Source organism: Pecten maximus, chromosome 1, assembly GCF_902652985.1.
Source record: "Pecten maximus chromosome 1, xPecMax1.1, whole genome shotgun sequence".
Lineage (NCBI taxonomy): Eukaryota > Metazoa > Mollusca > Bivalvia > Pectinida > Pectinidae > Pecten > Pecten maximus.
This window is the reverse complement of record NC_047015.1, coordinates 24,519,403-24,543,628: the sequence shown is the minus strand read 5'-3', so window position 1 is coordinate 24,543,628 and position 24,226 is coordinate 24,519,403. Positions and strand designations below refer to the sequence as shown.

General features: G+C 37.9%; 1 protein-coding gene across 1 annotated transcript in view; it reads right to left on the bottom strand.

Annotated features, from left to right (window-relative positions):
• Window positions 1-11,938, bottom strand: part of LOC117335711 (DNA-directed RNA polymerase III subunit RPC8-like) — a 29,947-nt gene extending 18,009 nt beyond the window's left edge. Inside the window, exons 1-2 of the mRNA XM_033895915.1 lie at window positions 11,907-11,938; window positions 6,674-6,760 (exon numbers count right to left, since the gene is read on the bottom strand). Of these exons, the coding sequence (XP_033751806.1) occupies window positions 6,674-6,760; window positions 11,907-11,938 (119 nt within the window). The remainder of the gene's footprint in view (window positions 1-6,673; window positions 6,761-11,906) is intronic.
• Window positions 11,939-24,226: the final 12,288 nt, after the last annotated feature.

The following is a 24,226-nucleotide window of genomic DNA, read 5'->3' as shown; positions in this document are numbered from 1 at the left end:
GAAGCAGTAAGATTCTTCATCAGGAGGATACCTAGTGCATACAATTATATTCATTCTGATCTTCTATTCAACACACATCAAAATTCTTGACATTTAAAATTATATCAATTTCAAACACAAGAAGTACCCCAAGGTAAAATTTCTTTCATACCATCAGAAAATAAGAATTCCATTACCATAGCATTTAAAAGTACCAAAGCTCTATAAACCTAATTATCTACATATAAAGCTGTACCACTATTGTGCTCTTTGCCTGGAGCTAATAAGAAATATCTGACATAATGATTTTCTATCATCCACATGTTATAATGTCTGCCCTCTGTGAAGAGGTAGTGAGTGCCTGTCAGAATCCCTATCTAATAGGTTTACAGCTCTGGGAGATATATTTATGGCCACCACAGCTGTCTCCATTATTAAGATGTCCTTTATAGATATATTCTACACCAACTTTTACCGTAACTGCGGGGATGCTACCATGATTTGAAGCAATTAATTCACAGAATTCTACTATAGGCAGTTCATCTTGCCTATTTCCTTCACACAAAATAATTACCTATGTAATACTGCTCTTCTATTTTGGAATATTATAACTGTCATTATACCTATCCTTACTTTTTTGCTGGTATTATGAAAACCTTATTCAGACATATCTAATATAAAGGCTACCCTATTTATGCTGCAGGATGCCCAGAGAGCCAACATACAACCTCAATCAGACTTACTTCAACTTGATAGCAAAATATATCAGTGTACAATATCTACCGACATTCAGAAGAAAAGAAATGTCTCATGAACATATTTCCCAAAAGTTTACCTCAGTAGTTGATTTCCCAGACATACAAAATATGATCATTTCCTATACCATAATGCTCTTATAACTATCACCAAGTTGTGAGTTTTTATTCAAACATCCACAGTAGTTTACTTCAAGGGTTATTCCAAAGTCCACTGTAGTTTATTTTAATGGTTATTCAAAAGTCCACTGTAGCTTATTTTAATGGTTATTCCAAAGTCCACAGAAGCTTATTTCAATGGTTATTCCAAAGTCTACAGTAACTTACTTCAATGATTATTCCAAAGTCTACAGTAACTTACTTCAATGGTTATTCCAATATCCGGTAGCCTATGGCAAATCGGAAGTACATGTATTGTGACTAGATATATACTGTAGAGTATATAAACAAATTTTACAGTAAATACAACTAGAGCTGTCACTGACTGGGTGACAAGTATACCCACATTCTTCCATGATTGGTTTGAATACCTTGTGATGACACAAGTGCATGCAGTCCTTCAACTGTGTAAAAAGTTTCAAGAAAATCCATTGAAAACAAAATAAATCCATAGCGGGACAAACTTGTAACCATTTCTTACATAAGGGTTGTAACTATGGATTTTATAGGAAAAAGCTGTTCCTGGCGGCAAAATTCCATGTGGTCCTTCAACTCCGTATAAAGTTTCAAGAAAATCCATTCAAAACTAAGTGTATGCATAGACGGACAAAATTTTGCTCGTTTTTAAAGAAAAAGGGGCTTAACTCTATTAGAACAGGTAATTCGGCAAAATCTTTGCATAGAGCACAGCCTCATAGGGTCCTCTAACTATATACCAAATGTTAGTAAAATCCATTGAAAACAAAGCAAATGCATAGCCGGACAAGATAGTAACAATTTTTTAAATAAAGGGGCATAACTCTGTAAAAAGTTTTTTTTTCGGAAGAAGCCATTACTGGAGACACAACTTCATGCCATCCTTCAACTCTGTATAAAGTTTCAAGAAAATCCATCAAAAACTATGTGAATGCATAGCCGGACAAAATTATGACACATTTTGTATGAAAAAGGGGAATAACTCTGTTAAAAAGGGCTAAATCGCAAAATCACTGCAGGGGACACAAGTTCATATGGTCTTCTAACTATATATCAAATTTGAGTGAAATCCATAAAGAAATGAGCGAATGCATAGCCGGACATATTTTGTGACAGGGGGATGGATGGACGGACGGTCGGAGGGACGGACGGACAACGTGATTTCAGTATACTCCCCCCCCCCTAACTTCGTTGCGGGGGGTATAAATATATGATATTTATGTGGAATAAATGATTACTCAGGGGGCACTGGGAGACCCAAGGGTAATGATATAAGACCATTCAATCCATTACTTAGTAAGTGTACATGTATCTAGAATTATGAAATTTCAGTCAATTTGATCTATTTTGGCACTACCCTGAAGGCTTGGGATCGTGGCAGGTTTCTGGAAAAATTCATTGAAATAGGTTCAGGGTTCTTTGAGAAGTTGAAAATGTGAAAAATGTTAGAGTCAGAGAAGGCCACTGTGCTGAGATGCCTAATAATATGTTGACTACATCTGTGTATTTGATGTTATAGATAAGTAGTAATTTATCACTATCCATATCTAAAGAAGATTTTGGCATGTTTTTGTACACTGTATCCCTAATAAAACAAACAAGTATGATGGATCCCAGATTTGATATGACCATGGCCATTAACCTGGACTCCCCACTAATATACACACCAACTATTGATGTCTTTCAGCTGTCTCTCCATGTAGCATATGCATATTAAAAACAAGAATTCCACAGAAGTGGATGTGTCGCCTGTGCAGCAAGTTGGGTGATTAAGACAAGAGGCCCAGGGGCCTTAACGGTCATCTGACTCTAAATTAAAACCCTTATATTATTGTAGTATGTAATCTCTGTAGCAAGTATATACTGGTAGTGGCACTGTTGGCCATGGTGGCCATCTTGGATTTCTGACCGACCCAATAAATAAGAACACTTGGTCTGGACCATCTAAGGATAATTTCTGGTAAGTTAGAGCTGAATCCCACCGGTGGAATTTGAGAAGAAATCAATAATTATACGAGGCCGAAAAATAACAACACTTTGTTGGCCTTCCTTCCTTAACATCCTCACCAATTTCCAGCTCAATGGCACCAGTGGAACTGGAGAAGAAGTTTAAAATGTGTTTTTCAAGATGGCTGCCATAGCGGCCATCTTCGATTTCTGACCGACCAGATAAATAACAACACTTAGTAAGGACCATCTCAGGATCATTTCTGGTAAATTAGAGCTGAATCCCATCGGTCGAATTTGAGAAGAAGTTTGAAATAGGGTGTTGTTCAGGAAAACCATGATTGCGCAACATGTTACAAATGGCCGCCATTGCTGCCATGTCAAAGTTTTTACGAGGCTGAAAAAATAACAACACTATGTTTGCTCGCCTTCCTTGACATCCTCACCCATTTCCAGCTCAATGGCACCAATGGAACTGGAGAAGAAGTTTAAAATGTGCTTTTCAAGATGGCGGATATGGCGGCCATCTTGGATTTCAGACTAATCCAAAAAATAAAAACATTTGGTGGGTATCATCTCAGGATCATTTCTGGCAAGTTTCAGCTCAATAGCACTGGTGGAAGTTGAGAAGCACTGGTGGAAGTTGAGAAGAAGTACTTGAGAAGAAGTTTGAAATGTGTTTTTCAAGATGGCGGCTATGACGGCCATCTTGGATTTTGGATCGGCCCAAAAAATAACAACACTTGGTGGGGATCATCCCAGGATCATTTCAGGCAAGTTTCAGCTCAAAAGCACTGGTGGAACTTGAGAAGAAGTTTAAAATGTGTTTTTTAAGATCTTCGGGTCAGATGACCTAAAAAGATAGATATTTTTCACTTCAAGAAATAATGTTTAAAAGGTGCTACACCTTCGACAGACCGTATTTTTTATCAATTAAAAACACGAATAGACTCGTATGTATTTTTCTTCAGCAATAAAAGTTACACACTTAACAATATTATCACCCTCGGAAAGTTTCATCTTCTTATTTATCTTTAAAATAAAAAAAATTAAAATAACTATTTGCGTCCCGAAGAAATTCCATTTCGCTCCGCCTCCATATTGAATGAAATACTGATTGCGCATGCGCCGAAAACAGAAATACAAACGAGTAGGAGCCACATGGCGAAGCGAGGAAGGTAACCTGTGCTAGCCTATCATCTCCAAAAAAAGGAAGCATAAATTAGATTATGAAAGAGAACGAAGAAAGGGAAGATTTCAATCAGAGAACAGACAGGTGGAATTATAAACGACAGCGGAATCGGAACTCATGCGGAAATGACACAGTTGAGTTTTTATTGGAGAGGCAAGTGTGTAACATACACACGTACGTATTGTAACGTTCGGTCTGATGTCATCTTTACTGAAAACTGTAAGCATATGATGCGATTGAATCAATGGTAAGATTTCTTTTGTGATATGTAGTGATTGCAGATTCACTATTTATAGTACATCAGCTTAAACCTGTTGATAAATCACCCTTGTATCAATCCAGCGAAATGGGTCCGAAGGGGATAACGCTAAGAAAGCGTTTCTGTTTGTGGGCGACAACATGCACAGGATCATGAATTTTCGCAACGGATAATATTGAAATGTTTGTTTAGTTTTTATTTTCTGCTTGCATTAAAAACTCGCAATTAAAATTTGTAGTTATGATAGACAACAGGCAATATATTGTTGTCCCAGCTGAATAAAAATAAGTCCACCATGTGTGTTTTCTTCTGTATGTAAATCTCTCCCAGAATGCATTGCGATCAAGGTCAAGTGTATGCAAAGTAGATTATAATGTTCAAAAGTTCGTAGCTTCTTGATTTCATTACGACAATTTTTGACGGTATAAAATTATTTTTTTTATTTGTAGGTCTTAAATAGGTATATATACATGGACTGAATTTCATTTATTGTCAAAATAATAACAATTTATTACACTCTGTCGGAGGTGTAGCATCTTTAAAGTAAGCAAGACCAGCATCACTCAAATATGCTAAAACTTCAGCAATACTGAGAAGGATCTTTCGTAAATGAGCTTTTTAAGTTTGAGCTTGATCGGCCCAAGAGAACTGGAGTTAATGCATGGAAACAGATTTTCTTTGGACCTAAAAAGCACTCCCAAGTGAGAAAATTTTGATAAGGAAAATCTGCATGAAGTTTGAGTTCGATCAGCCCAAGGAAACTTGAGTTATCGCATGGAAACCTCTGTGCAGATGGCGCACACACTGGCGCCTCATAATGATACCTACATGTATGTATCACCTGCTTTTTTGCAGGCAAAAATTCCCAATTTGCCCCTGAAAAATTCCCAATTTTGAAGTCACTTTTGAATGATTAAGTAAGTTTTATCTACAAAGACCTATACAAAGGTACTTTTGAAAAATTAAAAACAGCTATAGATAACAAAATGAAATCAAAAATAATATAAAGGCAAAATTCATCAAAGACAAGGGCCAAATGGGCCAGAATCGCTCACCTGCAATGCAGTGATCTTTTCATATATGAATCCTGCAGTTATTTGAAAGTATGCTACAGGGCCAATATAATGTCTTTCAGCACTTTGGCTATTCAGAAGTCATTTAAAGATTTAAGCATACTTGACCGAAGTGACCTTGAATGTGAGTCAGGGTCATTCATTTGAACAAACTTGGTAGCCCCCTTCACCCCAGCATGCTACAGACCCAATATCAACTCCCTGGGACTCTTGGTTATTGAGAAGAAGTTGTTTAAAGATTTTAACATTTTTTAACTTTGTGACCTGAAATGAAGGTCAATGTCATTCATTTGAACAAACTTGAGATCCCTTCATCTCAGTATGCTACGGGCCAATTATTAGGTCTCTGGGACTCTTGGTTATTGAGAAGTCATTTAAAAGTTTTAGCCTTTTTGATCCCTGTTGAACAAACTTGGTAGCCCTTCACCCCAGCATGCTACAGACCCAATATCAACTCCCTGGGACTCTTGGTTATTGAGAAGAAGTCGTTTAAAGATTTTAACATTTTTTTAACTTTGTGACCTTAAATGAAGGTCAGTGTCATTCATTTGAACAAACTTGAGATCCCTTCATCTCAGTATGCTACAGGCCAATTATTAGGTCTCTGGGACTCTTGGTTATTGAGAAGTCATTTAGCCTTTTTGATCCCTGTGACCTTGAATGAAGGTCAAGGTCATTCATTTGAACAAACTTGGTAGCCCTTCACCCCAGCATGCTATAGACCCAATATCAACTCCCTGGGACTCTCGGTTATTGAGAAGAAGTCGTTTAAAGATTTTAACATTTTTTAACTTTGTGACCTTAAATGAAGGTCAATGTCATTCATTTGAACAAACTTGAGATCCCGTCATCTCAGTATGCTACAGGCCAATTATTAGGTCTCTTGGACTCTTGGTTATTGAGAAGTCATTTAAAGGTTTTAGCATTTTTGTCCCCTGTGACCTTGAATGAAGGTCAAAGTAATTCATTTGAACAAACTTGGTAGCCCTTCACCCGAGCATGCTATATGCCTTATACCAGGTCTCTGGGCCTTTTGGTTGTTCAGAAGAAGTCATTTAAAGATTTTAGCCTATTTGCCTACTGTGACCTTGAATGTAGGTCAAGGCCATTCATTTGAAAAAAAATCTTGTTAGCCCTTCATCGCAGCATGCTACAGGCCCTATACCAGGTCTCTGGGCCTATTGGTTATTCAGAAAAAGTCTATATCTCTGATTGACCTTCCTGACCTCTATATCCCTGGTTGACATTCCTGACCTCTATATCAATGATTGACCTACCTGACCTCTATATCAATGATTGACCTTCCTGACCTCTATATCCCTGGTTAACCTACCTGACCTCCTCCCCAATGTCCATATACAGATCGTGTTTCTCCTCTTCCATCTGGTACTCCCAGGCCCACAGCTGTTCCTTATCCACACTGGACAGTAGTTAAGGAACCATGTTAATGTTTCACTTCACCAGTGGATGAATTACATTTGACCAGAACTTTGAATGATCTGGTCACTACATGAGAATTCAATATCTGAAGTTTTCAAACAGAGAGATCTCCCCCACTGACCACTTTCCAAAGTTTGTGCTAAATATTTTCAGCACTTTGAGTAAGCATCATTTCTGCATATACTTTTGTTGGAGTTATAAATATAATGTAGCAATTTTATTGAATAACAAGAGATCCCAGAGGGATCTTGGCGCCCACCATTGAATGATCTTTATAGGTTCCATGTCAGATTGATCTTTTCTCTACTTTTCCCTTCCTCTAAGTCTTACTTATCTGTGTAAATTCAGAAACAGCCCTCTAGTACTTTTCAAACAAGCGGAACCTATATATAGAATTTAAGATTTAGCTATAATGGCTGTCTGTCGGCCATGTTGTTTTGTATTGGTCCCAATATGCAAAACTAGGCACTGAGGGGAACCTACATATGAAATTTGAAAAAGATCCCTTCAGTACTTTCACAGAAATAGCGATAACAAACTCCAATTGTCAAAATCCAAGATGGCTGCCTGTCGGCCATGTTGTTTTCCAATTGGTCCCAAAATGCAATATGCATAACTAGGCACCAAAGGGAACCTACATATGAAATTTGAGAAAGATCCCTTCAATACTTCCTCAGAAATAGCGATAACAAACTCCAATTGTCAAAATCCAAGATGGCTGCCTGTCGGCCATGTTGTTTTCCGATTGGTCTCAAAATGCAATATGCATAACTAGGCACTGAGGGGAACCTGCATATGAAATTTCAGAAAGATCCCTTCATTACTTTCACAGAAATAGCGATAACAAACTTTAATTGTCAGAATCCAAGATGGCTGCCTGTCGGCCATGTTGTTTTCTGATTAGTCTCAAAATGCAATATGCATAACTATGCACCAAAGGGAACCTACATATGAAATTTGAGAAAGATCCCTTCAGTACTTCCTCAGAAATAGCGATAACAAACACCAATTGTCAAAATCCAAGATGGCTGCCTGTCGGCCATGTTGTTTTCTGATCGGTCCCAAAATGCAATATGCATAACTAGGCACAAAGAGGAACCTGCATATGAAATTTGAGAAAGATCCCTTCAGTACTTTCACAGAAATAGCGATAACAAACTTCAATTGTCAAAATCCAAGATGGCTGCCTGTCGGCCATTTTGTTTTTCGATTGGTCCCAAAATGCAATATGCATAACTAGGCACCAAAGGGAACCTACATATGAAATTTGAGAAAGATCCCTTCAGTACTTTCTCAGAAATAGCGATAACAAACTCCAATTGTCAAAATCCAAGATGGCTGCATGTCGGCCATGTTGTTTTCCGATTGGTCCCAAAATGCAATATGCATAACTAGGCACCAAAGGAAACCTACATATGAAATTTGAGAAAGATCCCTTTAGTACTTCCTCAGAAATAGCGATAACAAACTCCAATTGTCAAAATCCAAGATGGCTGCCTGTCGGCCATGTTGTTTTCCGATCGGTCCCAAAATGCAATATGCACAACTAGGCACCAAGGGGAATCTACATATGAAATTTGAGAAAGATCCCATCAGTACTTTCTCAGAAATAGCGATAACAAGAATTGTTTACGGACGGAGGGACGGACGGACGGGCGGACGACGGACCACGGACGCAGGGCGATTTGAATAGCCCACCATCTGATGATGGTGGGCTAAAAATGTGGTTAAATTAATTATATTAAAACATCCTGGTGAATGCGTGTATACCTCATTTAAAGATTCTGTCATATCTTGCAGTGGTTAATTACCACTGTGTTAGTTACTGACATGTCCCAGATTTAGGGTAAGTGTTCATTTTGATAATGGCAGTTTACTACTCAGGCAAGGAACAGGTATTTCAAATGCCATGGAGTTTTGTACATCTGGTCAAAATAAACTACAGAAAAACAGGTAAGGTTGTACACATATGTTACACTTTAATTACATCTTGCAAACCAATGAGGAGAAACTTTTCCCATAACAGTTAATATTTATCAATGAAGATCTGATATCCTGATGCTATAATGCCCTCTATGCTATACAGATCTTCTATCCAGAACCTCAACAATACCCTCTTTTCAACAAAAATTGCTTTTAGTAAGACATTCTTGCTGTAAGATTGCCAGGTGGATGTAAACCAAGGGCCGTAACTCTTTATACAGCAGTGGTTAACGATACAGACAAGGGACGTAACTCTTTATACATCAGTAGCTAACAATACAGACAAGGGCCGTAACTCTTTATACAGCAGTAGTTAACAATACAGACAAGGGACGAAACTCTTTTTACAGCAGTAGTTAACGATACAGGCAAGGGACGTAACTCTTTATACAGCAATAGTTAACGATACAGACAAGGGCCGTAACTCTTTATACATCAGTAGTTAACGATACAGACAGGGGACGTAACTCTTTATACAGCAGTGGTTAACGATACAGACAAGGGACGTAACTCTTTATACAGCAGTAGTTAACAATACAGACAAGGGACGTAACTTTTTATACAGCAGTAGTTAACGATACAGACAAGGGACGTAACTCTTTATACAGCAGTGGTTAACGATACAGACAAGGGACGTAACTCTTTATACATCAGTTTGGGGGGGGGGCGAACCGGGCAAGGGGCGAAACCCGTTTTGCAGCGCTTTAAAATACCGGGCAAGGGGGCCCTAACCTTTAAAAGGGTAGTTTTCCCTTTTTCAGGGCACGGGACGAAACTTTTTTCCAGCCTTATTTTGGGACTTCAGCACGGGGGTTTTTCCTTTTTTTGGGGGGGGTTTAAACCCCTCGGGGCCGTCCTTTTATTTAGTTGTGACATCGAAAGGGCCCAAAGGGCCCCTTTTTAGAATTTGGGGGAACGTAGACGGGGGACGAACCCTTTATTTTTTAAAAAAAGACGGGCGGTTAACTTTTTTTTTGGGTAGTTTAAGATACGCAAATAATCCTTTATCACAAGGGTTTTTCCGGGAAAAAAAATTAAAAGGGGCGTAACCTTTATTTTCCAACCAATTTTCGGGGTAAGGAAAAAGGGAACGGCACCTTGTTAACAATTAAGGGGGTTAAATACGACAAGGGGAAAAGTAATTTTTTTAACCCTGTGGGAAAAAATAAAACAACCCTTAAACCCCCAAACTCAGTGGAAATGGGATACAGACAAGGGATTAAAATCTTTTTACATCAGTTAAAACCCAATAAAAACAAGGGAAAACCCTTTAAAACACCAGGGGTTTAACGTACAGGGCAAGGGTTCTTTTATTTTTCCAGCATGGCCACAGAAAAACCTAACCTTTTTTAAAATCAATTTTGAAGCCCCCAAAACCGTAACCTTTAAAAACATAGTTTTTACTTTTTAAAACCAACCAGGGCGCAGATGAGGTTACAAAACAACAGGGCCCAAACCAAAATACACAACAGGGACGCAAAAAGACGTTTAAAGTGATTGGTTTTGGGTACAACAGGGGGGGAAGGAAACTGTGGAAGGGGGTGCGGCAAAGGAAACCCCCGGGCAAAGGGCAAACCCAAAAAACCCCAAACCCAAAAAGCCTCATGGCAACCATCCCAAACACTAATACCAAAACAAACAATTTAAAAAAGGGGGGAGGGTAAACCTTTCCTTTTTTTTTATTTTTTTTGTTTTAAGAGGGAAAAAAAAAAAAAGAAAAATTTCAACCCCCAAATGAAATATCATAAAAAACCCCAACACTACATTATTTTTAAAAGGGGAAAACCAAAAATATTTCCCTTAAATTGGGGGGGGAAAGGGGGAAAAAGTTTAAAAAAAAAGGGGAAAGGGGGAAAAGGGGGGAAAAACGTTTGGGGGGAAAGAAAAATTTTTTTAACAAAGGGGGGGGAAATTTTTTAATTTTTCAAACCCTTTAGATAAAATAGTTTTTTCAAGTTGGGGAATTTTTACCGGGGAAAACCTTCTTTGGGGGGCAAATTTTTATTTTTCCGGGGGAGGAATTTTTCAAAAGAAAGGGCGAAATCCAAAAAGGGGAAAATAAATGAAAGAATATGATAAAAAGAAAAGAAAGCCAAAATTTTCACAAGAGATTAAAATGTAAATTTTAAAAGATCATCAATTTAAAACAATTAAAACAAACCCAAAAAGGTTTTTTTTTTTCCCCCCACCCACTCAAAACCAGGGGTTTCAAACAAAGTCACAAAAAAAAACAAACAGGGGGGAAAAAGGTTTTTAAATAAAACATTTTTGGGGGGTTTTTGCCATTTCAAAATAAGGGGCACCCTTTTCCTTTACAAAAAAAAAAGGGGCTTTACTTTGAAAAAAAAATACTGGAAAGGGCCAAAAGAAATTCCAAAAATTCGGGGTTTTCTAAAACAAAGGGGGAAACCTTTTTAAAAATAAAGTAAAGCAGCGAGTCTTTTCCAAAAAATTAGTGCTCCATCTTTCCCGGGGGAAAATAAAAGGGTTTCCCCGGGTTTTTAAAAAACCCCCTAGGGGGGAACAAAAATAACCCACTTTTGGGGGCAACCTTTAAAAAACAAAAAACAACCCCTTCAAATAATCTACTTTCTGAAGGGGCTATAGAAAGCACGGAAAGTTAAACATTTTGGGGGCAACCCTTTCAGTTTTGGAAATGGGAAAAAATTTAAAACGTAAATTAGACCAAAAGGTTTTTAAAGGAATAATAACCATAAAAGTTTAACATTAGGGAACCCAAAACCGGGGAGGTTTAAAAAAACCTAACAAACCAAAGCAAACAGACTTTTTTGGGGGGAAACACCTTTTTTTGCAACCTTGACCAAATTTTAAAAAATTACATGGGAAAACGGGGGTACTTTTTAACTTTCCCCTTGAAAAACCGGGCCCGACTTCAAATTTTGGGACAACTAAGGGATTTGGAAGGCCAAAAGGAAAAGCCAAAAAGAAATTGGGAGGGGAAAAAGGGGTGTTTACATCATCAATTTTTCCCCATGCCGGTTTTTATATATAATATATATAACAAAGGGGGCCGGGTTTAAAAGAAACTTTTCGCAAACCCTCACCGCCCGAGCACATAACAAACCCCCAAACCTTTTAGCAAAAAACACCTCACCCACATTACCAAAAAAGTCCAACAATACGCCTCACTCTTCCGCAAAACCGGGGGTGCCATATGGGCCCAAGGCCCCGGCCCCAACAAAAAAACAAAAAATAAACCGGGGTTTTGGAATTCTTTTACCCAGGGGTTTTTTTTGGCGAAAAACCCGGAAATTACAACAAAGGGGAAACCCACCAAATAAAGGTAAGGGTTTGGGGGAGGGGGGCTTGGGTTTTTTGGGGCAAATTTGCAAACCCTGGGGCATCTGTAGGGAAAGGGCAAAAATTGGGGGGCCAGGGGACAGGGGGTTAAAAAAATTGAACCAAAAGTTTCAAAACATTTACATGAATAGTACTTTTTTAGCACCATTTCGGGAAAAAAGGGGGAAAGGGCCCCCCTTAAGGGGGCCCTATCTTTATACTTTTTCCCCAAATTGCCCCCCTTTTTTTAGGGAAAAAAGTAATTTAAACCAAAAAGTCACAAAAAAATCCAATACAAGTTGGGGATATACAATTCTCCAAGCCTGAATTTATCATCATGATTACCTAATTTTAAAAAAACCTTTTGGAAAACTTTTTGTTGGAATTTTACCCCCGGGTCATTAAAATTGGGGTGGAAGAGCCCCGGAGGAAACCTCACGGGAACTTTCATCCAAATAAAAAAAGAACAACCTGGGTTTTCCCCCCTTTAAAAATTTAAAAAAGGGGAAAGGAAAAAAAATAAAAAAAAAAAATTTTTCAAACGAAAAAATGTAAAGGGGATAAGGAAATTGGGCCTTTATAGCGGCCCCGATAGCGCAGGCCCCGGGTTTTTGGGAATAAGGGAACCTTTTTTTAAAAAATTTCACCCCCGGGGCGCTTTAAGAAAGGTTAAAGGGTTTTAATGGGGAAAAAACTAAGTGCCTTCATCCCCACTACAAGGGCCCAGGCCCCTCTGGCAACGGGTAAAAATTGTTTTAAGAAAAAATTGCAAAGGTTTGAATTAAAATGAACAAACAGGGATTCAGATAGGGGGACCAAAGGGGGGAAAAAAAACCAAAAACACATTCCCCTCATTTTGGGGGTTTTAAAACCCTGATTAGCCAAAAAGGCGGGTATTGGACCAAAAAAAAGAGATCCCCCAAAAGGGGGTTTTTTACACCCAACCCTGAAAGGGTCTTTTAATTTGTTTTTATTCGTCCCGGTCTCCCCTACTTTTCCCAAAAAACCAAAAACAAGAAAAAGTGGGAACCCACAGTTAAAAGGGGGAAACATTTTTCCTGTTTTTTTAAAAATGCTTACCAAACTTGCACCATTTTTTTTCCTCATCCAAAAAACTTAAAAAAATTAGGGTAATAGGGGCCGGGGGGTTTACCCCCAAAGGGGGGGGAAGAAAAACCCTCCCTAAATTTTTAAAAAAAGTGGGGGACAAACTTTAAATTGGGCACACTGGGCCCAAGGGGAAAACCCTTCCCCATGATTTAAAGAAAATTTCCCTCATGATCCCAAATTCTTTTTTTAAAAAATTTGAACAAACACAAAATCGAAACCAAGGGGGGCTCCGTGGGGCCCAATTTTTTTTAATTTTTCTGATAAAAAACTAAAATTGAATTGGCACAAAGGGCCCCGGGGAAAACCTTCACAAGTTTTAAAAAAATCCCTCTAATACTTTTTTAAGAGAGATTTTAAAAAAGGGTTTTTTACAAATGGACGGGCAAAACAGACGTTTACAGACCATGGAAGCAGGGTGATTTTTAATTTCCGCCTCGGGTGAAAGGGTGGGGGAAAAAAAATGGCCAAAATAAAGGGGCTTCGGGGTTGAAAATTCAACCTTTATGTTTTTTTCAACACAAAGGGGCAAATTTTTACCCCCTTCACTTTTTTTCTTTTATTTTCTTCAACCTAGAATTTAATGGTTTTATTTAAAGAAAAAGGTTTGCCCCGGGGCACCAAACCCTTCATCCAAAATTTAAAAGTCCCTACCTGTAACAAAAGGGGCCAGCAGGGGGAAACAAGGGGGGGGGTCATCTAGAAAAACTAAAGAAGAAAACGTTTCCCTTTGGGGGTTTTTTTGAGAAAGATTTATTTTTCCTAATACATTTCCCACATAAAGGGGCTCATTGGGAAAACCTTTAAATATCTTCAAAGAAGGGGTTTCTTTTTAGTGAATTAAAGGCCCGAGAAACCCAAACGAAATTAAACAAACCCCCAAAAAAAAGAAAAAAAAAATACGGCAAAAAGCGCAACAAAAACAGACCATAAAAAAAAGATTGGGGAACAAAACTGGGAAAAAAATTTCCCAAAATTTTCCCCATTGAGGAATTTAAAAAAAAAGTTAATGACTTCCAAAAATTAGCTAAATCGTAAAACAATAGCTGTTCATACATGAAAAAATTTCCTTTATGTAGTGACCAGCACGAAGGGGGGACTATTTAAAATAAAATTTAAAATATAAAAAATAAAAAAACAAAGTAACCGGAATTTTTGTATTTTTTTTTCAACCGGGAAAAATTATAAACTTTACCATAAAACCCAAAACGGGGGAAAACCCAAAAAAAACCTGAAGGGCTTTAAAATGAAAATTTTTTGAAAAAATCACTTCCACCCCGGGGGAAAATTATTGCCGGGGGGCCCAAAGACAAAAAAGAAAATATGTACCCAGCTCCCCGAAATTAGGTTTGGGGTAATGGGGCAAATTGGCGGGGAAAATGAAAGGGCACAACAATTTTGGAAGGCATAAAAAGACTTATTTTACCCGAACTATTGGGGGGAAGGGGGGAAAGGGGACGAAAGATTCCCCGTTTTCCTTTGAGCAAAAAGGGAAAAAATTTACATTTCTACTGGAAAAGTTCTGGGGTAAAAAAAATGTCGGCAACAGACCCGGGCAGGTTTTGGAATAAGTTTCCGCCAAGTTTAAAATTTTTACCAAAGCTGACAAAAAGACAGACAATAAAAAAATATTCCCCTCCGAACCACCTTTCCCAATAAAAGATTTTTAAAAACAAAGGGGGTAATTTTCTTAACAAACCTTTATTTACCTGGGATATGGGAAGGGAGGGTTAAAGGGCAGCCCTAAAAAAAACCTTGGGGGAAACCCTTTCACCCCCATTTCCGGCCCCAAAATTAGTCCCGGGCCCCCCTTTTTGGGGAGAAGGCATTTAAATTTTGGCTAGGGGCCCCGGGGACCTTTTAAAAATAAAGGTAAAGGGCATTCTTTAAAAAAACTTTAACCCTTTACCCCTGCTGCTACAGGGGGGCCAAAATCAAATTTCCCCGGGCCTCTTTGGGTTAAGGGGGAAAAAAAATTTTTGGGAAATTTAGCCTAATTTTACCCAAAAATCTTAATGAATTTTAAGGTCATTCCCTTTTAACACATTTTTTACCCTTCACCCCAGCATACTACAAAGCCAAATATCAAGTCTCCTTGGGGTCTTGGGTTTTTGGAAAAGTTTTTTTTTAAAAAATTTTAGCCTATTTGGGCCCATTAACCTTAATGAAAAGGGCCAAAGGGCTTTTTTAACAAACTGGTAACCCCTTTTAAACCCCAGCATCTACAAGGGCCCCAAAAAAGTCCCCCGTGCCTGGGGTTATTTGAAATTTTTTTTTAAAAGATTTTAGCCCATTTGAACCCCTAGACCTTTAATAAAATCAAGGGCCCTTTATTTGAACAAACTTGGGACCCTTCACCCCAGCCCGCTACAACCCAATAGCAAATCCCGGGCCCCTTGGGTTGGGTTTAGAAGAATTTGTTTTGAAGATTTTTTTCCATTTTACCCAGGGGACCTTGAAGGGGAAAGGGCAAAGGGCATTTTTTGAACAAACTTTGGCCCTTCACCCCAAACCTGCTACAGGTCAATTCCCAAGGGTTTCCCGGGGGATCTTTGGGTTTTGAAAAAATTGTTTAAAAAGAAAAAATTTTAGCCGGAAACCCAAAGCCGCACCAAAAACCTATACTCCCTTGCCCTTTGGGGGGAGGTTAGCTAAAAAACCCAAAAAACTTTCTAACCCGGGTTTGAGGGCAAATTTTTTCCCAACATTGGGTTCAAACATCACAAGAGGGAAAAAAGAGCATTATGGGTTTGGGGGGGGACCCGGTTTAAAAACATTTCCCCCTGGGGTAACATGAATTTAAATGGTAGTTGGGGCCCCCATGGCTTGGGGGGGCCCCCCGGCCCGGGCCCCGGGGTTTTCCCCGGGGCCGGGCCTACGCCCCCTCTCCCCGCCACAAAACCCGGGAAACCCCCCCCTTAAAAATTTGCCCCACCAGCACCCACCCTCACCGTCCATCGGCCCCCCTCACTACCCCCGAGTGCTATTTTTAGAATCCCGGGGGTTTTCCCCTGTTTTTCCTTGGTCTCGCAGCTACGGTTCAAAAAGGAAAACTCCCGACAAAAATGCGCGGGGGAAATATGCCCCGAGCCACCTATACGTCCCAACCTTTACAAAAGGTAACAACCAAAAGGGTAGTAAACCCTCCAAAACAAAACGGGAAATATATACAATAAAACGTGCAACAAATACACCTTTATTACAAAATCAAAAGGGTTTAACTTTTTAAAAAACTGGGTTGGGGGGTTTTTTTCGCAACCACCAAAAAATCGGAAAAGAACCCCAAGTTGACGACTTAAATCACATCAGGTCTGAAACCAGGGAAATTTTAAAATTTATTATTTTTAAAAACGAGTCCGGGGCACCTTTGGCCCTTTTGGGTTTTTGATTTTTTACCGTTCTCCGGGGGGCCCCGGGGACTCAATAGAAATGGGGAATTTTTCCCTCGTATGCAAAATTTGTGCATCTGTCATAAACGAATAAGGGTGTTTCCAGTCCCATTTTCCCACAATTACTTAGAAATTTTTTTTTTACCGTTCCTTTGTCCTATCCCTCGGCCCCGGTGAAATTCGCGTGCAAACTCCCTTTCTCTTTAAAAAACCGGGAAATGACATCTACATCTCCCCCTTAAGACGCTCAAAACCCTTTAATATCTCCCTTTTTTTTTGCATATCAAAACCGACAAACAGTAAAAAGGAGATTGGGGACTCAAATGAAAAAATAAAAGTTAAACGGGTTTTAGTATAACCGGGGGTAAAACAATAAATCAAAATTGTTCCCCCCATAAAAACATAAAGGGCTTGTTTTAATTCCCTTTTAAACGAAATCAAAAGCGGTTTGGGTTTTTACACAAAAGGAAAGGGTTTTACTTTTTGTTTCCTTTTTGGGGATTTTTTCTTTTAATAGGGCAACGGGGGATGGTTTCTTTATATGTTTTTTTTTAACTTTAACATATCTAATTTTTTAACATTCTGGTGCCCCGGCCTCAAAATGATTAGATTGACAACCCATAATGGGGCGTTAAAGGGTTTTCGCCACTGTCATAAGGGGTCACATTTAGTACATGCCTGGTGGTTATTTATTTTCGGGTTAAAACACTGTTGAAAAAGCGTATTTTTCAAGTTGACTGTTTTCAAACAACTTTTAAAGGGGGGTTTTTAATTTTGAGACAAATTTTGGGTATTTTTACCATTACCAAATACCGATATAAAATACACATGTTGTATCTTTATTAAAGTTTTCCCTTCGGGCTTTTAACCCCAAAACCCCTTTTGCCCCCTAAAAATGACAGTTTTTGGGCTTCCCAAAATTCTGATTGGTTTAAAAACCGAAAAAAAAACTTTTGGGCAAAAAGTAAAGTTTTCCATAACCCCCGGGGCCCACAAGTACAAACACTTTATTTTTCGTCAATATTTAGAACAAGAAATAAAAGTAAGCTTTAAGAGTTGTACACATTTTTTTCAACAAACAAAAAAGCAGAACTGCCAATAAATCAAAATATTTTCCAAAAGAAGGCGGGGATCCCCTAACATAATTTTGGTTACATTTGGGAAGCAAATGTTAAATAAAATTTATACAAAATTTAGTACTTAAAAAAAGAAAGAAAATTTGGGAAAGGGGCAGAAAAAATTTCTTGGGAAATTAAATTTAAAACTGGCTCCTTGTGGTTTTTTAAGGCCCGGGCCCCTATACGCCGGGACCAATTTCCAAAACAATTGGGTGGTTTTTCCAGGGGTTTTCCCGAAAAATGTGGGCAAAAAACTGCATACAAATTTGTTTTTTTGGGCCAAATGTTTGGAAAACCCCTTTCATCGTCAGTTTTTGCTTTGGGGTTTTTTTTTATTTTCCCACAACGGGGAGTGGGGTTGGGGCCCGGGGCCGCCTTTGGGATTTTTCGACTTTTCTCAGTAAATTTTCCCTACCTTTTGGGTAACTCCCCCCCACTAACCCCCCAAAAGTGCCCCAGGTGGCCCCTGGGGGACAGCCCATTGACCTTGTAAGCTTAGGTGTAAAGTGTGGGTTTAAAAACCCTAAGGTAAAAAAGGTTTTGAAGGAGGGACAGGGCCAAAAATCCGGATGATTGAACATGGGCCTTTAAAAATTGTTTTCCATATATGTAACCCCGGGGCTTCCCGAAATCGGGAATTTATATACATATATGAACATTAACCCCATTTCCGGGGGGGAAATTTAAAATTTTATTTTAAAAATTTTGTCTACAAAAACAAAAAATGTTTTTTGGTAAGAAAAGGTTTTTAAACCCTTTTTAGCAAACATATATTCAAAATGTGTTCCAAAAAAGGGCCCATACTGTAATGTAAAAACTTTTTGAATGGGTTTGTCAAAGCCACAAAGGGCCTTTTTAAAAAAATATAAAAAAACCGGGAAAAAAGGGGCTTTTTTTGTTTTGTACTCAAAGCACAGAATTTTTAAAATCTAAAATGTGGGAGGGCAAAACAATTACAAAATTTCTTCCCTGATCTCAAAAGGGGGCCCTTTTCTTCGCCCGGGTGTTTTGGAGTTTTCAATGGTATGTAAATTACCTTAACAAAACTCGAAATATCCAAGGGGGGGTTACGGGCCCCAAAATTGCGTTTTCAAAAAAAAAAAAAACCCAAAAATTTTTAATGAAAGGGGTTTTCCGGACACCCCTCGGACAAACCCTCATTGCTTTGGGGTTTTTATTGTCCCGGGTAAAATGGGGCCTCGTTTGTTTTTGATAGCTAATGAACACAGTGCGGGAAATTTTAAAATGTATAATTACATGTTTAAGGGGCCGGGGGGAAAAGGAAAGAAAAAGGGTTTTAAAAGGGTAATTTTGGGGCATTTCCCTTTTAGGAAAAAAACCGGGGTTTCTTGAAATTAAAAACCAAATTTTCATTTTACTTTGGAAACCCCAGGGCTGGGGCCCCTTTGGGTTTTGTGGAAAAAGTAAAAAGGGACTTAACCAAAATACTGCCGGATACAACTAAAAATTTATATCAAAAATCATAAAAAAATGGTGATAGATTTTTAAAAAACCAATTATTTTTACTGAAAAAAATTTTTTTTGGGGGCCAAAACAAAAAAATTTCCTTTTACTGTCTGGGTGTCCCAGACACCAAAACAGTAAAGGGTTTAAAAATCATAATTAGGAGGAAAAGGGTCCTAAAAACCCTGAAAATTTTTAAACTGCGGGAGTTGGGACAATAAAGGAGGAAAAGCTCAGTTAAATTTTTAGCCGGCTGTTTCAAAAACACATAGGACTAAACAATAAGCTTGGGGTGACTATTTAAGGAGCGGGCCCTTCTCCAAGTTATGCTGATGGATCTTTCCATTTTTACCTTTTTACAAACGCAGTAAAATAGTGAGAGGGAACAATAATTTTGCTCATTTTTTGGGAATTTTTTTTAGGGTTTGGAAATTGGGAAAGGGTTGTTTTTTTTTTTTTTGTCACGGGAAATTCGTTTCCCAAAAACCCCTGAAGAGGGCAAAAAAGAATCTTTTAAAAGAGTTTGTTTCCCCATTTACCTTGGGCCAAAAAATTTTAACTCTTCTGGTATTTTGGAAAAGTATATTAGTGTTTGGGGACAGGGAGAGCATTTTAGTTAAAAGGGGACTGACATTAAGGAAACCTTAAAGAATTGGGGGTAAGTTTTTTTTTTTTTTTTTCCTTTTTACAAAATATTTTAAAGGGGGCCACCATTTCTAAAAATATAGTCTTCATGAAATTTTGATTTAGGAAGCAAACCCGTCAAAAATTTTGGGGGCCCTTTGGGGTTTAAATTTTTTATGCTTTGACAATGGCATAAAATTTTGTTGTCTCATCCCAAAATCATCATAAATCAACAAGTCGATAAAAGTGAAATACATTATTGTTTGGGGAAAACCTTCCTGTCAATACAAAATTGGAAATTTCCCAAGCCGCTGAGTTTTTTAAAGGGGTTACTAAAAGTTATTGGGCAGGGGCCAAACTTTTCCGTTGGGTTTTTTTTTGATTTTCCTTTAAAAGGTTTGGGAGTAAGGTTTCCCGTGAATTTCCCCTTCCACTATAGAAATGCCGTCATTTAAAATTTTTAAAGTGCAATTAAAGGCTTGAACAATGTCGTTTAAATTTTCTTAAAAATAGTAAATTACCTAAGATTGATCCTGGGGAAATGCGCTCTAAATGTAAAGTGAAAAAAAAAAAAGGCTTGATTACTAACGATTACTTTAAAAGTTAAAAAAAAAGGAGGGTATATAAGCCAGGCCCCGGGCCATTTCCGTAGATTGAGGGATGACAGTATCACCAAAAGAAATTTCCCTTTAAAAGGGAAAGACTCCAAATTAAATTTTTACTTTACTTTATTTCTTTTTAACCTTTCCCGAACTCTTAAAAATTTTTGGTGGGATATAAAATTTTAGGATGGTTTTGTTTTTTTTGTAATGGTGAAAGAACCCGAATGGGGGTTTAAATTTTTTTTTATTTTTGGGGTTAAACCAAGGAAAGGCCCAATGTTTTGGTTTTTTAAGGTGTATGAACCAGAGGAAAGGCTTTTGTTTTTGGGTTTTTTTGGTGTACAAAAAAAAGGATTGGGTAAATGGTTTTTTTTTATTTGGGGCCACGAAAAGGAGGGTGGCTTTAAATTTTGGGTTTTTTGGGGTATGAAACCCGAGGGTGGGGGTAAATTTTTTTTTTATTTTTGGGGGTTAAAAAAACCAGGATTGCTAAAGTTTTGTTTATTATTTGGGTTATGAACCCCCGGAGGCTTGTTTTGTTTTTTTGGTGTTAAAGAACCAAAGGGTGGGTTATGTTTTTTTTTTTTATGGGTATGAACCCCGAGGGTTTCTAATTTTTGGGTTTTTTTGGGTATGAACCCGAGGGTGGCTAATTTTTTTTATTATGGGGTATGAAACCCCGGGGTTGGGTAATGTTTTGTTTTTTATGGGTATTAACCCAAAGGAAGGGTAAATGTTTTTGTTTATTAGGGTTTTCAACCAGAGGGTGGCTTATGTTTTTTTTTTTATGGTTTATGAACCAATAATGGCCTTTAAAGTTTTTTTTTTATTTTGGGGTAAAGAACCAAAGGAATTTTTTTAATTTTGGGGGAATGTTTTGTTTTTATTAAAAATAACCATGATAGCCAAGGGTCGTGATATTGGACAAATAAAGAGATCCCAAAGGGATGTTGACACCCAACACTGAATGATCTTTATTAGTTCTATGTCGTACTGGTCTTCCAACTACTTTTCCTCTAAATAAACTAATAACAAGAACAAGTGGAACCTACATGTTAAGTTTGAGAAACATTTCTCCTGTTTTTTCAAGAAATAGCATTACCAAACTTCAGCCATTTTGTTTTCCTCATCAAAAATCTTAATCAAATTAGCATAACTAGGGACCAAGGGGAATTCACCTACACATGAAGTCTGAAGAATATCCCTCCAGTACTTTTCAAGAAATAGTGGTATCAAACTTCAATTGGCACAACTAGTGACTAAGGGAAACCTTCACATGAAGTTTAAAGAATATCCATCATGATCAAGTTCTTTTTCAAGAAATAGTGATAACAAACATCAATTATCGAAATCCAAGATGGCTGCCTGTGGGCCAATTTGTTTATTTATCTGATAAAAAATCTAAATTGAATTGGCACAAGGACCAAGGAAAACCTTCACATGATGTTTGAAGAATATCCCTCTAATACTTTTCAAGAGAGAGTGATAACAAGGATTGTTTACAAATGGACGGACAACTACAGACGTATGACAGACCATGGATGCAGGGTGATTTGAATAGTCCGCCATCTGATGATGCTGGGCTAAAAAACATGCAGAGATAATGACTTCTGAAGTTGAAATATTCAACCTTGATGTATTTTCAGATCACAAAGGTCAAATATGTTCAGATCTTCACTTTTCTTCATTTTCTTCACCATCATGAATTTAATGGATCATTAATGAAATAGGTAGAACGAGGACACCAAGCATTCATCTATACAAAATATGTAAAAGTCATCCTGATAACAACCGCCTAGCAGTTGAAACATGTTGATGTCATCTAGAAGACAATAAAGAAGAAAACTGTTCTTGGATGTTGAGAAGCATTTATTTCCTAATATCATGTTCACCACATAGGAAGGATCTCTATTGAATACCGTAAGATATCTATCAAAGAAGATTTCTGTTATTTGAAATGAAAGGACTGAGAATCTAAACGAAATTAATCAACAACCAAAGAAAATACTGTCAAAAAGCTGCATAGCAAAATACTAGACCATCACAAAAAGTATTGTGAACAAATACTGGTAAAACATTTCCAACATTTACCCTATATGATTGAATATAAAATGTTAATGACTTCCAAAACTGAGCTAAATACTGAAAACTAATAGCTGTGTACATACATGAAGATCATTTCCTTGATGTAGTAGACCAGCACTGATAGCAGGACTATTCAACTATATAAACTATAAAACTATGAAAACAAAAGTAAACAGGAATCTTGTATTTTTCTCAACTAGCAAAAGTTATAAACTTTACCATAATACAACACTGAAAGCCCAAATATAACCTGAAGTTCTTGAAAATGAAAGTTTTCGAAAACATCACTTCCACCCGAAGTTCGAAAATTAATTGCCGCCAACGATCAAAAATGAAAATGATGTACACAGCTCCCTGAGTTAGTGATTAGCTAATGGGTCAATTGGCGAGAAAATGAGGACACAACAAGTTAGTGAATGTCATAAAAAGATCTTATAAATATCCGCAACTAGTTGGAAAGATGGAAGAGATCGAAAGAGGCTGTGTCATTTGAGTCAAAGGAGGAATTCACATTGCTACTGGAAAGTTCTGGGGGATAAATTGATAGTCGAAGCAACAGACTGACAGGTTTGTAATGAAGTTCTGCTCTAAGTTAAACTTATTACCATGCTGACAAATGACAGACACTATAACAAAATATTACCTCATTGAACCACAAGTCCACAATAAATGATTTTACAAGCATACTGTGTATTTGTCTTATCTTTAACAATTTCCTTCATTTACTCTGTATATGAATGTAGGTTAAGGTCATCCATAAAAAAAAACCTTGGAAGCACTTCACCCCAGCATGTTACAGGCCCAATATTAAGTCCATGGGCCCCTTGATTGTTGTGAAGAAGTCATTCTAACATTTTAGTCTATTTGACCCATGTGACCTTAAATATATATGTTAAGGTCATTCATTTAAACAAACTTGATAACCCTTCATCCCTGCATGCTACAGGCCCAATATCAATTCCCTGGGCCTCTTGGTTATTGATAAAAAGTTTTTTGAAAATTTGAGCCTATTTGACCCATATGATCTTAGATGAAGGTCAAGGTCATTCATTTGAACAAATTTGGTAGCCCTTCACCCCAGCATACTACAAGCCAAATATCAAGTCTCTGGGCCTCTTGGTTATTGAGAAGAAGTTTTTTTTAAAGATTTTAGCCTATTTGACCCATATAACCTTGAATGAAGGTCAAGGTCATTTATTTGAACAAACTTGGTAGCCTTTCACCTCAGCATGCTACAGGCCCAATATAAAGTCCCTGTGCCTCTTGCTTATTTAGAAGAAGTTTTTTTTTAAAGATTTTAGCCTATTTGACCCATGAGACCTTTAATAAAGGTCAAGGTCATTTATTTGAACAAACTTGGTAGCCCTTCACCCCAGCATGCTACAGACCCAATAGCAAATCCCTGGGCCCCTTGGTTGTTGAGAAGAAGTTGTTTGAAGATTTTAGCCTATTTGACCCATGTGACCTTGAATGAAGGTCAAGGTCATTTATTTGAACAAACTTTGTATCCCTTCACCCCAGCATGCTACAGGCTCAATATCAAGTCCCTGGGCATCTTGGTTATTGAGAAGAAGTTGTTTAAATGAAAAAGTTGACGCCGGACGGCCGGACGCCGCACCACGGCATAAGCTCACTTGCCCTTCGGGCAGGTGAGCTAACAACCAAACAACTACTGCGATTTGATGACATTTATTCCCAGACATTGGTTACATGAGACATCAACAGAGAGAAATGCGAGCATTATGTGGGCACCCGGTGATACATATTCCGCGCT